The sequence below is a fragment of the Fistularia commersonii genome, chromosome 16, assembly GCF_037954325.1.
Source record: "Fistularia commersonii isolate RoL2024-O1a breed Wild chromosome 16, RoL_Fcom_v1.0, whole genome shotgun sequence".
NCBI lineage: Eukaryota > Metazoa > Chordata > Actinopteri > Syngnathiformes > Fistulariidae > Fistularia > Fistularia commersonii.
The window spans coordinates 2,114,396-2,130,193 of record NC_141299.1 but is presented as its reverse complement, the minus strand read 5'-3'; the positions used below and the strand labels follow the sequence as shown (position 1 = coordinate 2,130,193).

General features: G+C 51.1%; 1 protein-coding gene across 2 annotated transcripts in view; it reads left to right on the top strand.

Moving 5' to 3' along the window:
• col24a1 (collagen type XXIV alpha 1) overlaps nucleotides 1–15,798 on the top strand; it is a 74,361-nt gene that overhangs the window by 24,954 nt on the left and 33,609 nt on the right. The window contains exons 9-21 of one of the 2 annotated variants that reach the window (XM_086162031.1): nucleotides 40–93; nucleotides 365–409; nucleotides 1,611–1,664; nucleotides 1,952–1,996; nucleotides 3,304–3,357; nucleotides 4,454–4,498; nucleotides 9,057–9,110; nucleotides 9,745–9,789; nucleotides 10,039–10,092; nucleotides 10,515–10,568; nucleotides 11,475–11,528; nucleotides 13,901–13,954; nucleotides 14,052–14,105. In XM_086162031.1, coding sequence (XP_086018157.1) covers nucleotides 40–93; nucleotides 365–409; nucleotides 1,611–1,664; nucleotides 1,952–1,996; nucleotides 3,304–3,357; nucleotides 4,454–4,498; nucleotides 9,057–9,110; nucleotides 9,745–9,789; nucleotides 10,039–10,092; nucleotides 10,515–10,568; nucleotides 11,475–11,528; nucleotides 13,901–13,954; nucleotides 14,052–14,105 — 666 coding nt within the window. The remainder of the gene's footprint in view (nucleotides 1–39; nucleotides 94–364; nucleotides 410–1,610; nucleotides 1,665–1,951; nucleotides 1,997–3,303; nucleotides 3,358–4,453; nucleotides 4,499–9,056; nucleotides 9,111–9,744; nucleotides 9,790–10,038; nucleotides 10,093–10,514; nucleotides 10,569–11,474; nucleotides 11,529–13,900; nucleotides 13,955–14,051; nucleotides 14,106–15,798) is intronic. The other variant, XM_086162032.1, reaches the window with a different exon arrangement.

Below are 15,798 nucleotides of genomic sequence, written 5' to 3'. Positions count from 1 at the left end.
TCGCCGTTGGCTCTCCACCCATGTCTGTCTCTGCTGCAGGGTGTACCGGGACCGCCTGGGGAATCCGGGGCTGCAGGTTACCCTGGCAGGCAGGTGCAGTGAAAACTACCAAAATATGCTTCTAGTCGTTCCACCGGTTGTCTCAGACACGGTTTATTCACACAAAGTTCTGTGAAACACACAAACTGACCGTTGACAATCGATCATTGAGTCGCGAGAGCGGCCGGCGGCGGCGGCAAAGGGAACGGAGAATAGCGACGGACGTCAGCGAAGACCCCTTTTGCTAAGATGGGAGCGTTGGGACTGACAAATTGAGGGTGTGAAATCACAAAGGTTCACCTCACCGGTGCCTCCTCTGTTGCAGGGTGCGGCCGGGCCACAAGGTAACCCGGGACCGAAGGGGGTCCGTGTAAGTACCAGTAACTCCCTTCTCTCGTTCTTCCGTCTTTTACCTCATTTCCTGAAAGGTTTAGGAAGGCGTCGGACGTTCACGCTCGCTCCAGAGGTACGTCTGAAGTCCTAGCCTGACAAAGAGTGTGATGAAGCGTTACCGTGTTCGCGGGGGTGTCTTCGGGTTCGGCCCGCCTCTTTCTCCTCTGCGCCGCTTTCTTCCCTGGAAAAGGGCAATTCCCCAAAAACAAGGGAAAGGGTTGGAGAAACAAGGCGTGGAGACTCTGATAGGAGAAAGCATGGAAGGGTAGGGGTTCAAATGAAGAATGAGAAGCGGAGTGTTGCAGCTCAGGAAAAGGATATCTGGGGTAATGATCGCACAGCCAAGCAGACAGGCGGGCAGGCGGAGAAAGAAAGAAAACAAAACAATGCAGTTAGAAGGTAGAAGCAGCAGCTCTTCTCCTGCGCCTCGTCTTTGACCAACAACGCCGAAAGTCCAGGAAGGACCGTTCAGAATGACAAGCTGCTGAGCCGGAGTCAAAGGCCACCCCGGAACCGTTGGATGGACCTCATTGAAAGCGGCACCAAAATGGCATCGGAGAGGTCGCAAAAGAAAACCCACAGTGCTAAAATCTGACGCAGTTTTTTATTTACAACATCCTGCTAGCCAGCTGCTAGCAGCTCACACGGAACATGAAGCTGCTAGCAGCTAGTCAAAGAGCCGCGTCAGTTTCAGCCGAGCCGTCCGAGGCCTTTATCACCCTGACCGACAACATTAGTCACAATTTACAGCTGCCTAGCGGGCAGTATTTCCCTAGAACCTCCCAAAGGGATGCTTCCGGGTCCCGGTCAGGACCCGAAAACACGATAAGTGGACTTCCGCGGCAGTTTAATCACCTTACCCAGGACTCACAGATGTCGGTTTAGAAGTGAATTATCGGCCCGTCTGCGCTGGAGGTCAACGCAGCGTCACTCCGAGGCGAGTCTCACCGCAGGCTCGGGCCGAAGCGTCTGATGTGTGTTCACGCACATTTGAAAATAGACTTGTTTTGTGTCCCGGGATGAAGTGAATACTGTAGGTCCTCGCATGTAAACGGAGTGGTAACAAATGACTCGGTCGGAATGCAGACGTCCCGCTGGGACGGCAGTCATGAAAAACAAAACTGCTGAAAGTATTTTGTAACGCCGAGACCGACGTGATGTGATATGATGATTTGCAGGGTTTCATCGGGCTCCCTGGCGTCGCCGGGCCGCCGGGGCCAGAGGGGGAGAAAGTGAGTAATATTTGCTTTTCTCGATAATTGCGATTTGTTGTTTTTGGGACTCGTAACCTCGCCGCGCTAATTTTCTCCCCGGTTTCCATTTGTTTTCATCTCTTTTTCACGGCATCCCGTCTCTGGGCTGATAAATACGCACTTTCACGAGGCCGTTTGTTCGAACGGCTCGGTAATCAACGCCGCGAATCGCTACATTTTTGCAGTCGGCCATGTTCCATGTTTGTGATTTTTCTTCGCTCGTCGAACCCGTTGATTTGAGCGTTCACCCTCTTTTCATTGTGCAGGGCATTCCTGGTCCTGCCGGGAAACCGGGTCCCAAAGGAAGACACGTAAGAACATTTTTATTCACGCATGAATGTTGTTCCGGGCGACACGGCGGTCAGAGCTTCCACCTCACTGCTAGAAGGTCCCCGGTTCGATTCCATGTTCTCCCCGAGTCTGCGTCCAAAAAAGTCAAAAATGTCCAAAAAACATGCAGGAGTTTCACGAAGACCCCGCGTTGTCCAGATGTGGGCATGAGAGCGATTGTACGTCCGTGTGTGGGGATGAATGTCGGCTTTTCCCCGTGACGTGCGACGCGAGAGCGAATGGTTTAACGTGTCTTTACGCGGCCCTGAGACGGACGGGTTCAGGAGTAACCTCCCCCTCTCGCCCAATGAGCGCCTAGATATGCTCCATGATGAGCAGGACAGACAGCGAATGAATGAATGTTGTCATTTCCCATCGCCAAATGATAATCTGGGATGGTTTAATGCGCTCCTCCCGTTTGCAGTCCATCTGGAATCTTCTTTGAATGATTGATGGAAGTGTTCTATTCTTTTATCCGTCGTCCCTTTCTTCGATGAGCCGCTCTGGTCTCCGGGGGCGGCAGCGGTTTTTCTGCGTCTGCTTTGAATCCATTAAAAGGGCCAGAAGATTAGCGATGTTACAGGATGACACACTTTAAGATAGTTGGGAAATACATGATCGTACGCGTTTTAGTGCAGGCCGGCACCAAGTTTGCACAAGGCCACTTTAAAATCATTAACATTGGTGTTAAAATATGGACGGGTGGAATGTGGAGGTTTTGGCCCTTACACGGCGATGAGTTATTGTTTGAAAAACAAGTCTTAGCTCCTCTGTGGTGAGGCTGCCAAGCGGGCAGGAGGCCCAGCGTCTGTATCACTCAGCGGATCGGTGTCGGGGCCAGGGGCTTCTCTGGCCCGCAAGCATACAAGTCCACAGGCCCACGGTACACCGGCAGATCCCGTTTCATTTCAACCCCCAGAAGGAGTCGGCAGAAGTGGACCGCTTTGCACATTAGGAACGTTTGAAGGAGGTATCTTTGAGAAATGTGGAAGTTCACCGGAAACAGAGGGCAACGCTTCTTCTCTTGGACCATCCTGGCGGAGTAATTCTTCAGGGAAGGGTCATACGTAGGGCTGGACGGAGAAATCCCGTTATTGGGTCACATTCGGTGATACATCACAACATCGTCAGCGAAACGTGTGGTGCAGTTAACTATCGCAGTTGAGCGGGGTTCGGCGTCCCGCTCGGGAATCGAACCGGGAACCTTCAGGTCCAAGATGGCCGCTCCAACCGCCCGAGTCAGCGGCCCCGGACCTCGCCACCCTTAACCGTGCTGTCTCTGTGCTAGGGCGTGCTGGGAGATGCCGGGGAACGAGGTCCTCCCGGGCCCGATGGCAACGAGGTGAGAAGCCCCGTTTAATTTCCGTTTTTGGTTTAAATGTCCCGGAATGTTTCCGTCCTCCAGCCACCTGTCGGCAGCTTCATCTAGTCCAGATTTAGGGTTTTTAGAATGGCATCGAAATGTCTAAGTCACTGTTTTCCAGTACATAGTTCCAATTACTGCAAGTGTCTGTTTTGCTTTCCTGCACTGAAGTCCATCTCCACGAAACAGGTTCCTCCGCTTCACGCGGTACCTCATCCCATCACTATATTTCTTTTAGTTGTAAACCAAACTTGCGAGAATGAAAGGAAAGGTGTCCAACACGATGGTCATTGAGGAAAAGATGAGAAGCAGAGCAAAAGGTAGCAGAGATGGAGATCATGAGTCCATCATGGTAGATGTCTGGGAGATAAGCTCAGAGAGGCCAGACCCAGATGGTTTGGACATGGACAGAGGAGGGACGGTGAAGATCCGGGCAGAAGGATGCTGCGGTCGGAGCTGCCGGGCAGGAGATCTGCGGGAAGACCTGAGAGGAGGTTTCTGGACGGAGAGGAGAAGGACAGGAAGGTGAAGAGGACGCAGAGGAGAGCGTTAGATGGAGGAGGTTGATTGATCGACTGAAAAGGAAGAGGAGGAGGAAGTTATGCACCAAACTTCTGCCGACGTTCCTTGTTCTTGCTGGGTGTCCTTCTGGAACCTCCATGGAGAACGTGAACCAGGAATTCTACTTTTCATACTTTCAACATAAGATGCTGGTCCACCGGTCCACTGAGCTGCGCCCTTAAGGGTGGGAGCCAATCACCTTCCTCCGTCTCAGCCTCTCCTCCGTCACATCCAGAACCTCCTCTCTGACCTTCTTCTGGGCCCAGTGAACGCTCGCTGTTCTTGTGAGTCCTGATTTCAGTCTTGTGAAATCAAATCACAAACATTTTCCAAATGATCCGTTCTACCACATTCTCCCGAAACATCTGATTCGCCTCAGAAACCATCAGGCGCGTCTCCGTAGAACACGTGGTCACACTTAAAGCAGTTCCTCCGCGGCCTTGAGAATGCTGGCAGTGCGGCGCTGCGAGCATCCTGTCCTGTGTACTTAGGATGTTGCTGCGATGTTTCACAGGGGCCTGTCGGTGGGGTCGGGATCGGCGGCTTCCCTGGGCTGAGGGTGAGTATCACTTATGCATTTTTTTATTGCCATGCTACATTTCCCATGTCTGCCGCGTCTAATCCGTCCGGAACGATGCTCACGGATCTTCTCCTCGCCGGCCCGGCCTCCACCCGCGTGTCTGCGGTTGATGTGGACGGAGATATCATATCAGGATGTAACACGTCGCTCCGTTAGTGTTCCTTCGAGGCGCCGCCAGCGAGTTCTCAATTTGCATTTGCATTTGAGGCGCGCCTCGGTGACTGCCAAGACCACAGATCTGATGTTTTGTCGGAGCACGGCTGCCGGTGAGGCCGCCAAGTAATCCGGAGCGACCGAAAAGAAGATAGGAGGGGGTTCGAGTCGTGAGTGTGCCAGATCAGCCTGAGTGATACCAAATGTACCAACTACTCCCACACTGATGTGCAGATACTTGAAGCCATGATTAATTCTGAAGAATAGGATGAAAGTCGAATTTCATTCCACTTCTGTTTGCGGTCAGGTGGAAATGTGTCGAAACTTGTGTTTAAATACCGCGAGATGCGGGAATGGCAAGTAGAAGAAGTTGTTCGCTCTGTTTCGATGCAGCTAGCATTGTTTTTGTTCTTCTTTGGAGACCTTTGGGAACTTCAAGTAGAATGAACACGGCACAAAGAGCCGCTGTGCCGGATTTTAATTTAGAAATGCAGAAAGCATTTGTGTTTTTGCAATTGACGTGCATTTCAAAGCTTTAGGTGGATCCTTGCTCGTCATCCTTGGTGCAGAAGCTCCTATGCTCAACCTGCGCTTTCCTTTCCAGCTTGGTTCGCGGCGGTTGGCTGCGCTCTTGCTAAGGCGATTTATCGGGGTGCCTGAGGGGTCGCTCCGGAAACATCTGGATGGACCCGTTTGCCTTAACCCTCACCTTAGCTACTGGTTGTAGGTCAACTTTACTGCTGACACATTCAGACATGAAACACATGGACACTGAGCCGGGAAGTATGTCGATTTTTATTAAAAGACGGGTATTGTTACAGAGAAGGTTTCTCTTGTGGGAGCAGAATGGAGCAAAGTGAACTCCGCGTGAACCATTTCACCGTAACTGAACATTTCACTTTCATTCAGCGGCTCATGTTACAGCCTTAACTACCCCGTCTTTGGTTACCGCTGACGGGGCTCCCCAGCATGTACTTGTATGCCTCACTCCCCGAGAGATTGCTCTGCACTCCGATCCAGAATGAGGCCCATGAATGCAAAAGGAACCGCGGCGTTGCAGAAAATCTTTCGTCGAGTTTTTAGTAGGCTCCTATGACGGCCATGTTTGTCATGGCTCTGAACACTCATGTCGACTAAACCCTTTAAAGCTGCATGCTCTGCTGGTATGAAGGCACTTTTTAAAAGATGGAGACTTATTCAGATGAGCCCAGTTAATATTTGTACTTCAAAAAGTTCTAGTTTAAGATTACGCTGAAAGCCTGAGTTTGACCGCAAGGGATCGTTTCTGCTCGGGTTACATCGTCAAGCGTTGCCGTGGTTATTATGCATACATCCACTAGAGGGCAGCGCAGAGTTCAGAGTTCGCTTCCAAGTTCCGAGTTCCACCCAAACAAGCGGCGGAGTGCGGCGTACGGACGGCGAACGTCTGCATGGTTATTAAAGTCCATGACGGCATTTTAGCGGAGTCGGTTATACCGACGCCATGTTGTTCCCGTCATCTTTCTTACCTGTTTCCGTTGCACTTGCGCATTCTGCTCAACGCTGCCCCCCGTGGCTTCCGGTGGTCACACAGACAGAAGGCTCCGCTCGGACCGGGACTTAACACCGAGCTTAAACGAGCCCTAAGACTGTAAATGCAGAACAGAGACATATTGCAACACCCTCCATGCTTGCCATTGGTCATCAGGATCAAGCCGCGGCAGCCGCACGGCGATAGCTCTCATTTTATGACTTCATCCTTAGCGGTTTCATGTGCGCTGGTGAGACAATGACAATTATATGGCGTGAAAGTAATGCTCGGTCTCCTCTTGTAATAGCGCACGGTCGGTAAATTCAAGAGCGTGTAGAAAGAACAATAGATGTCCCGCCCTCCAGATAGACGTCATTATAACACCAAATTAATTCTGTATCTGTTACCCATTCTCTCAATCCGCGGGTCTCCGTGCTCCATCTGTGCACTTTCATTTTTCCGAGGCTTCGTATCAGAATTTTCACAAGTTTCATGTGTAGTTAGCATTATTTCTGCGCCTGTCCAGGGACTTGGACTTTACATTGTAAAGGATTTTACAAAGTAAGGCGAGGTGCCATCCAGTATCTTCCTGATGCTTTGTTTCTCCAAAGCGTTGACATAGACGCACAGTCATGGTGTGAACAGATGTGTGTGTGTGTTCCCACACAGAGGTTCCCTTAGAACCAGAACAACTTTGCCCCTTTAGTCTAGACTAAACTCCCATCCCGTTCGTTTCAAATGACGTTCAGTGACATGTTCGACAACAGTAGCAAGTGAAAAGAACATGAACTGGACTTTTGGACCCCTGTCTTTATGTCCTGCCCGCAAGCGCTTCTTGATAATCCTGCAAGAGGACCAAGACGCCGCTCCTAATCCGGTTTCCGACGGGATTCTTGTTTAGTCAACTTTCCGGCCGAGTGACTGTGACGCGGGCGCAGATCTTGCAGGGAGTCTCATTTGACATCTCAAACGGCTTCCCGTTCCAGCTGGAGCTTATGGATGTAGGTGCTGCGTCTCATTTATTTAAACCCAATTACACCAGCCGGGCCTGGATGTAAGCGAGAGGCCGAGCGGGGCCGACGCAGCTGGTGCTCCTTCTGGAATGCATTTGATGTCTGCGCCAGTGTGTGACTCAGCGCGGCGTGAGGCCGAGAGACACACACTTTTCACAGGAAACGCCAAAAAAGCTTTTCTGTCATTTTACGTCGATGTTTATCTGGTAGCGGCCGACCCGCGGAGCGCCCGCCGCGATCCCCGGCGGGACGCCGTGTACATCCGAAGTGCAGGAATGCGACGGTCCGCCTTTCGTCAAATCCGTCATCAATGGCCTCCACCTTCCCCGCAAGATAACAACTCGGCCGATCTCCAACCGGCTGGCCGCGAGCCACCGTCCCGAGCGGCACCCTGATGTACCGCAGCACTTCAAATGGGCCGAGAGCGATGGGAAGGTTCATCTTCTCCTCCTACCCCAAGCCTCTTTTGATGGAGCGCAGCTGATTCGTGTCCGTGCCGCTCAGGTATCTGACTGAAGTCGTGGCATCAAACCCCAGGCTTACGGGCTCCGGGTGTGTCCAGGGTGACTTCACATCTGGCCTCCTTGCGTCCAGGGTAAGACGCCCAGGGGGGATTTGTCAGAAGAAGGCTGCACCTCCATGATTCCAGTTTGAAATCTTGTTTTCGGCAGATTCGCTGCTCCCGGCTACCCTTTAGCCTGTCGTGGCAGAAGCTTGGCATCGCCCCGTCTCTTTGAGTATTTCAATTTGCTGCAAGGGATGAATCCCATGCTAGAACAGGCCGTGTGATTTTCTCATTAACCTTCGTCTTGTGTTTGGGTCGCCACCGTCTACCACAGGAATCTCTAAAGCTAACACAGGAGGAGGGTTAAGCAATATTTCATTTGCCAGTATTCCATGCCAACTCCATGCCAACACTCTTCAAGTGCAACCATTAGAGATGTTTCCAAGTTGCAATTTGGTGTTTTCTCTATCTCATGAACGCAAGGTTTGCTCATTCCTCACCTGATTTGAATGGAATGCCGGTCACTTGGTGTCACGTGGGGTGTCGGGAATCCTGAGGTGTTCCCAGTCCGGTCCGGTCCGGAGTCCCTGCAGCATGTCTTGGGTCTTGTCCGAGGAGGCGTCCTAACCCAATGGAGCAACCTCATCTGGCTTCTCTGGATGTTGTGGCGACTCTACTCTGTTTGCCGTTGCATCCATGATGCGGTTCTTTCATTCACTTATCTCCCCTTGCTCTCGAAGAAGACCCTGAGATACCTCAACCCCTCCACTCTGGCCCGGAGAGGGCACTCCACCTTCTCCCACCTGAGGACCTTAGCATGGATCTGGACTTGCTGGCTCTCATCCCAGCCTCTTCACACTCTGCCGGCAACCACTCCAGTGAGAGCTGGAAATCACCGGCCAACAGAACCACATCATCTGCAAACAGAGACACCAAATGTCCAGGATGATCCAGTCTTTTGAAAGTGTTCTGATTGTTCACATTTATTCCAGAGGTGGCTCACGCAACGGCAATAAGCCACAGTCAAACAGAGGCCGGCCCAAAGAGCCCCTTCTCCAACGGCGCCCTGTTTCTTCTTAAATGCGTCTGACTTTAGCAAGTAGCTTTAGCACGTGACGCAACCAAGGTGACCCAATCACAGTTTAATTTCCCTTCTGGAAGGGCAGGTTAACAGCGAGCGCTGTCACGTTCTTCACCTGACGTATAAATGATGATGTCGTTGACGTGTTACCATGGTAACAGAGCCCCGGTCCGGAGAGCAGAGCTGAGCGGGTTCGTGCTGCATTTTTCAACGCAAATGTCGGAAAAAGAAACGCGAGCTTGGATGGCTCCATCACCGAACTCTTCTCTTCGCAGGGCGACCTGGGGCCCGAGGGACCACGAGGACTGCCCGGTCTGACCGGACCTCAGGTAGCCGCCGCAGTAGCCGCATCAAATGATAAAGACTGTTCGTCAGCTAAAGTATCGATTTGCTTTGAGAAACCTGTCAATCATTGTATTCATTTTTTAGCAAAATTGCATTGAAATCTCGCGTCGTCCCGAAAAACTGATTTGTTCTTATTCAAAAACCTGAACCACAGTCCAGGGCAATCATGTAATTTTACCCAAATCACAATTGGTTACCGATCGTCTGACAATTACCGAGAAGCGCCCGCTGGAAAAGGAATGGAAGACGAATGTTAATTGATAAGCGATGCTTAAACACGTGAAGAAGTAGCTTCTGGTTGTCGGACGACCAGGACCGGCTGACTTCCAAAGATCCGGCGGAAACAAGAAGCGAAGGAGGATGAAACGGTGGAGGGGTGAAAGGCAAAGGCCGGTTAGCCGGGAGGCTTGGGATTACAAACCAACCTCCTCCTTTTCCCCCAGAAAGTCAGCATTTTGTTCGCTAATCGTCCTCCGCCTCCTCACCTCCGCCCCGGTTTCTCGGACACGAAAACAAATCAAGTCGGGATGGAGCTGGACCGATATTCGGTTAATCCCTTACGCTTCCTCCCCTCTCCGCTCTCCCTCTCCGCTGCCTCCCTTCCTGTCTCTCTGGCAGGGCCCAGCGGGACGAGCTGGCCTGCCCGGATTGAAAGGTGATAAGGTGATCTAAATATTTATATTATTGCAGTCTCTCTGTGTGATGTGTCACTAGACCGGCTCACATAATCACAATTATTACAAAGAGGTTCTTGCACGGGCAGACGTCCCGCCTCGCTAGCTTTACAAGCCGATTGAAAAAGATTGAAATAATAGCGTCTTTGTCCGATTATTAGTCACCCGCCGTGGTATTTGTGGACGCTGTGGAGGGTCGGCGCCGTCTTATATCTCTGTGTGATGCTGTGAAACCCAGGGTGAAGTGGGACAGAGGGGCGAACCAGGAGAGATGGGCTACCAGGGGGACAAGGTAGGTGACGCGCCCCGAAGTGCACGGACCTATAATCGGTCGTCGTTAATCGAGAGAGGACGCTCACGTCGCCGCGCACGCCTTCGCAAATGCGATCATGTTGATGCGTTTGCTCAACAAAGCGCTTCAGATTCATCCTTTATATGTCAAATTTAAGTATCTTTTACTCATATTTATTCTCAGAATGAAGCCGCCGTTATTTGGGTGTTGTTGGCAAGAGTGTGAAAGTCTTATGCTGGTAAAGCTGCGCTGTTAACTCGCCAAAATCCATTGTATTTTATTTGCCAGACTCATTTTATGTTCCATTTAAAGTGTAAAGTCTTTCTGGTTTTTACGTCGAAATCTGTTAAATTCACGCCTTTCGCGCCGTCCCCGCTCTCCATAATCGCCTGACGTGAGTGTTGTGTGTCCGTCCGCTCCAGGGTGCTGCCGGCGTGCCGGGTCCTCCTGGTCCCAGAGGGAAACCCGGACCTCAGGTATGTTCTCGTCGGTCTGCGGGCTTCACGGGGGATTTTCTGTCGTAGACCAAACCGCCGCAGTGAGATCTGGACTTTAGTTATCCCGTAAAGTGAAGCCTGTCGGATCGTCCCCTTCTACCACTGACCAAGAAGACTTTCAACAGAAAACAAAAGGACAATGAAACAGCCCGTGAGGGACTCGTTATTGAGGCCGTGGGATTAAACCCAGATGTTTTCCTTCTTCTAAAGTCCTTGTTACGAACCGCCTTGACAAGGCGCCCCCCGCGTGGCTGGAGAGCAGGCTGTCTTCGATGAAGCCTCGGCGTCGGCGCGGGAAGTCGAGCCAAAGCGTGCGGCCGCCGGATGATGTGTTGTATGGCAGTCGCCGTGAGGGAAGGCCGGACAAACCGCTAGCCGCCGATGTCAGTGCCTCTCTGGGAGCAGAGCAGTGCGTCATCACCTTTGGGCCGCTTGGCTGCGGCACCCAGCCTCGCTGCAGATGAGGCTTTCATTGAAGCCTTCACTGATGCCAAGAACGCCCTTCTGCCGCAAGAGCGCCTTTTGGTTTGGACGCTTCACGTTTAGACGCTCCGGCAAAGGTGGACCGACCGTCACGGAGATGATTGTCAGTTTGATATTACTTTCTAGAAATGCGCCTCCGATCTTTGGGACTATTTGACATACGGCGAGGGTACCATCCCAACTATAGAAGATCTAATCAATCGGCCCACCTCCGGGTATCAGAGGACGTATGAGACCGAGATCCGAAGCCTTTTCTCTGACAAATCGATACGATATTATAACGGGCTTGGGATTTCTCTGGACTCCCTTCAAGGTCCTCAAAGGAAGTTGGTTCAGCTGTTGACAGAAAAAAAAGCATAACTGACGGAAGTAATTCTTGGTTTGTTTTTTTTTCCCCGTCAGGGTAAAATTGGTGAGCTGGGCGTCCAAGGACCTCCTGGGCCTCCAGGACCAGAGGTAGGCCCTCCTTGAAACTCTCACCGCTTATGATAAAATATAAGGGCAATTTGAGCCCAAATGTTTCGACATGTACAGAGGCGTACAGCACGGTTTACTACTTCCGACGTTTTCGTAGAAGTTTTCGCTTTTGGATAAAATGGTACATTCTCCACAACAGAAATGTCCAAAAGATCAACCCGCAAACAGCTTCTCGGTGCGCGGCTGCCTATGCAAATGATGAGCCATTGCTTATTAATGCACGGTGAACATCGGCGTGCGTGTGGCTGGACTCTCTGGAGAGCAGCTGTCAGTTCTGCAGGTGATCTTGAATCCCACTGCCATTGGGGTTTGACATTGTACCGCTAACTAAGCTAATGATTATCCATCCAGCCACTTCACATGGTCTCCACTGATATACAGAGTTGCGACGGACTACTTCCACCTGTTCACATGCTCCAGTTGCAGCAGTGCTGCCACGCAAGGTGCTGACCAGACCATCGGGACCAACTGGGGGTCCACGGTCTTTGCCCGAGGACACCTTGTCATGCGGACAGGAGGGGGGATTGAACCGCCTGCCTCCCAATCGTTGGGACGCCCCGGACCACAATCCTCTGGCATGAAAAGCATCATGCGTCGTCCACGCTGGCCGCCATGCATACATAACATCTCCTGTTCTGAACCCGCGCAAGGAGGTTTCAAGGAATCCTCTGTGAATCCGGGGTGACAGAAATAGACACTAAAAAGCGAGATGACGGTCTGGCGGTATGGCTGACAAACAATGGCGAGAGTGTTCTCGTTCCAGGAGACAGAAAGTAGTCCGGAGACAATACGCTGCCGAGGTCCTGGCTTGGCGTTGCCTTCAAATTCATTATCTTGTCAAGGAGGGCTGGGTTTTGACACACAAAATGATTTAGGCTCTGCTCTGTGTTTACTTTCAGTTCAATTACTTGAAAGCTTAACGCTCGCCTGCAGCACTTTGACATTTTCACCGTTTGTTGATATGTTGGAGTTGTTGATGGAGTCAGGAAACACAGTGAGTTGTGAGGTAAATACAAATCCCTCTGTATCCCAATCTGACAGTCGCTAATATCAGACAAGGAGTGACCTTACATGTGGATGTGTTCAGTGATGATATCTGTGGAGGCTCTCAGTCATTCGGGTCTTGGTGAATTTTTATCGAAATTTTCTTGTCTTGTCTTGGCAACTGCACTTCTTCAGTCCAGAACTGAAGGGGGCGAATCGCCTCCGAGGGATTAAATACAAGTCCAGTTGGTACGAGAAGAAAATTTTGATGAGAATTTATCATGACCTGGATGACCGAGAACCTCCACGGTCATACCGGATGCTGGTTCTCCATCATTAGCAGCTTGCTACTGACTTGGCTTTGCAACCCTGTCCTTGCAATTGGGATGACTGTGCTTCCAGAGGTTTTTGATGATGTGGTATCTCCAGAGAACCTCCATAGACATATCTAGCAGAGGTTAGTGAGGTTCATCGAGTCCCGTGTCCTTTGGTTATTGTTTTGCAGCAGCTGCCAAACAGCTTTAAGGTGCAGTGCTATCACATTTGTTGTCCCGAGGACTCCAGCAGGAGATCCAGCAGACGGGGCGTTCCTCCAAAGCGGAAGGTCGGCGGTTCAATACCCTCCTCCTGTCCGCATGACCCTGAACCCAGGGGTTGCCCCTCAGTGGTCTGGTTAGCGCCTCGCACGGCAGCTCCTCTGCCATCAGTGTGTGAACGGGTGAAAGTTATCCAGTTGCAAAGCGATTTCAAGACCTCTTGCACAGCATCTGGCTCGGGTCCTTGACTTCATATGTGCGTTAAACCCCCGGTTTAGCGCGAAGAGAGGCCGATGTTCTTCTCTCCCTGACGCTTTTGAAGCTCACGTATGGAATCTAAACACCGATCATGTTGTCTCTTGTCCCTGCACGTGCACGTGCTGGTCCTGCATCTCCAACACTCTAGTTCTTGTCACGTTGGTCATTGGAAACGTGCGTCGGAAGAAGGGAAAATTTCCTAAACGGCGCGCTCAGAAACGTATCACGAGCAGAGGTCACGCAGGCCACGGCTCGCAGGCATATTTTCCGCGGTGATTGATAGTGCCGTGGCAGGCCCGCCCGAAGGGATTCGCCTTCTATCAGCTTTGTAACAATCCGTCTCCGCCTTCACGTCGGCTTGTTAGAAGTCTGCCAATCCAGGCGGGGGCAAGGCCGCACCTGTCTCGGTCTTATGCAGGTGTTTGCATGATACTTTCTGCTGTAGCTTTGCCATGTGGCGTAAGCCCGCTCCACCTGTAATGTACACAAAGATACAATGGGTTGATTTCATGTGTGGCACTCGACCCATCAGTCACGGGAAGGAAAATGACACTCTCCTCCTGTTTTTCCAAGGGTTTTCCAGGAGACATCGGTGTTCCGGGTCCCAATGGTCCACCCGGGCCAAAGGTACAGCGAGCGGCTTGAACATCTCCTCCTCGCCTCCTCAAACGTGTGACTGCAAAGCGAGGACGACGTCCGGCGTAATCGTTGCTTTGTGTTTCAGGGTCTGCAAGGTGCCAGAGGACCACCAGGCCCCCCCGGCATGAAGGGAACAGAGGTGAATAGTAGCGGCTCGCTAGCTAGCTTAGCTCTACCTGCCGCTGGAGTCATTGGAGACACAGAAAGTGGAAAAGGCTCATCAAAGATTTCCATGTAATCACCGGTTTGAGGAGAGCTTGGGGCTGACAGATGTTCTCGTTAAGCATCCTGCCATATCTCCGACGGCTGAATCGTCAAGTCTTCAATGGTTGCTTTTTGTTTTTTTTCCTTGATATCTCTCGAGGCATGTTCCATTAGATGACTCATTATTCCACTTTGGGTGCTTATAAAAACAGCGCTAAAAATTTTCCGGCCCTGGAAAAAGGGCGGCAGAGGTCTTTGGGAAGCGTGCATCGCGCAGCGCAGCACGACTCGTCACCGACGCGGTGTTCACATCGCATTAATCACCAAACGGCGCTGAGACAAAGAGTAGCGTTTATATTGAAGTGTGTTTTCTTTCATAGACTTCATTGATTTTCAGTGGTTTGGACAAGAACTGCATGGCAGGGTGCGAGGGGCAAAACAAACCCCAGGAAGCAGCGGTCGGAGGACACGGACCCGTGACCCGCAGGCGGTTTACAGGAGATCCTATTTTGGTCACCAAACAAAATTTCCAGGATATTATCTTTCCCAAATGAATATTTGCAGAACGAAATTCAGCCTCCTTAGAGAACCTCCACCCGTGCGTTCTGTTCCCGCATAATTCTGCCGGATTGTGCCGCTAGCCACAGGAAAGGGATGCTGCGCTCATTAGGGGGGAAACAAGAGGTTCACCAGAAAACCACTTTACTAGCTCTGATTTAAAGCGTTGTTCGTGCAGGAAAAGAAAAGAGCAGGTCCGTAAGAGTCTCGTTTATTCGATTTTATTTTCGGGGTAAAGTGATCGAAAGAAGTACTCAAACATTCAAGGTGCCGCGAAAATAAACGTGTCAGACCGAACATGCACTCTTCGACCCGTGAAATGAAAAAGGAGATTGATGCTTAATTAAATGAGCGCCGGGAGGAAAAGGCGGTTTGGCCCTCGTCGGCTGGAAGCACCCGGCGCCGCCGATGCCAGGTGTCACTGAGGGCTCTGGCAATAAAACTGCGGTTGGGTGAATCTTTGGAGGCTGAACAGGCAGCAGCCTGCTTACGCTCCCACCGAGCCGCCAGTCCATTTGGCACCGGCCCTAAATACTTGGAACCCGACAAAATCACAACAAGCCTCTCTCTTTTACTAAAAAGCCAAGCTAGCCAAACTGCATTAAAGAATTAAGCCGAAATAACTTCTATGGCCTTTTAATAAGAAAAATAAACATGAGGTTGTCGAAAGATAAGGGACAGGCCTTTCACTTTACTCTAGAGCTTAGATGGACGATAAAACACCGTGAGCTCCGTCCATTTACAGCCCCTGAAAGGTCTTTTAAAAGCCTGTAAAGTCTATTTTAGAAGAATGTGACCTTTGTAATTTCATTTTCAAACCACTTACTCAACAAGCAAACACGGCCATTTAGACCAGGGAACGCCATCAGCCATGCAGCGCACGCACCGGCTCAGCAACGTCCGCTCATTTACAACAGCAATACTGGCCACACATGGAACACCTGCAGAGGACAGTCAGGGACAGCTTCAAGCAGTACAATAACTGGACTAAACAGCACAATGACTGGTCTATCTCGTATAGTGACTGGTCTTAATACACTGACTGGTCTACACAGTACCATGACTGGTCT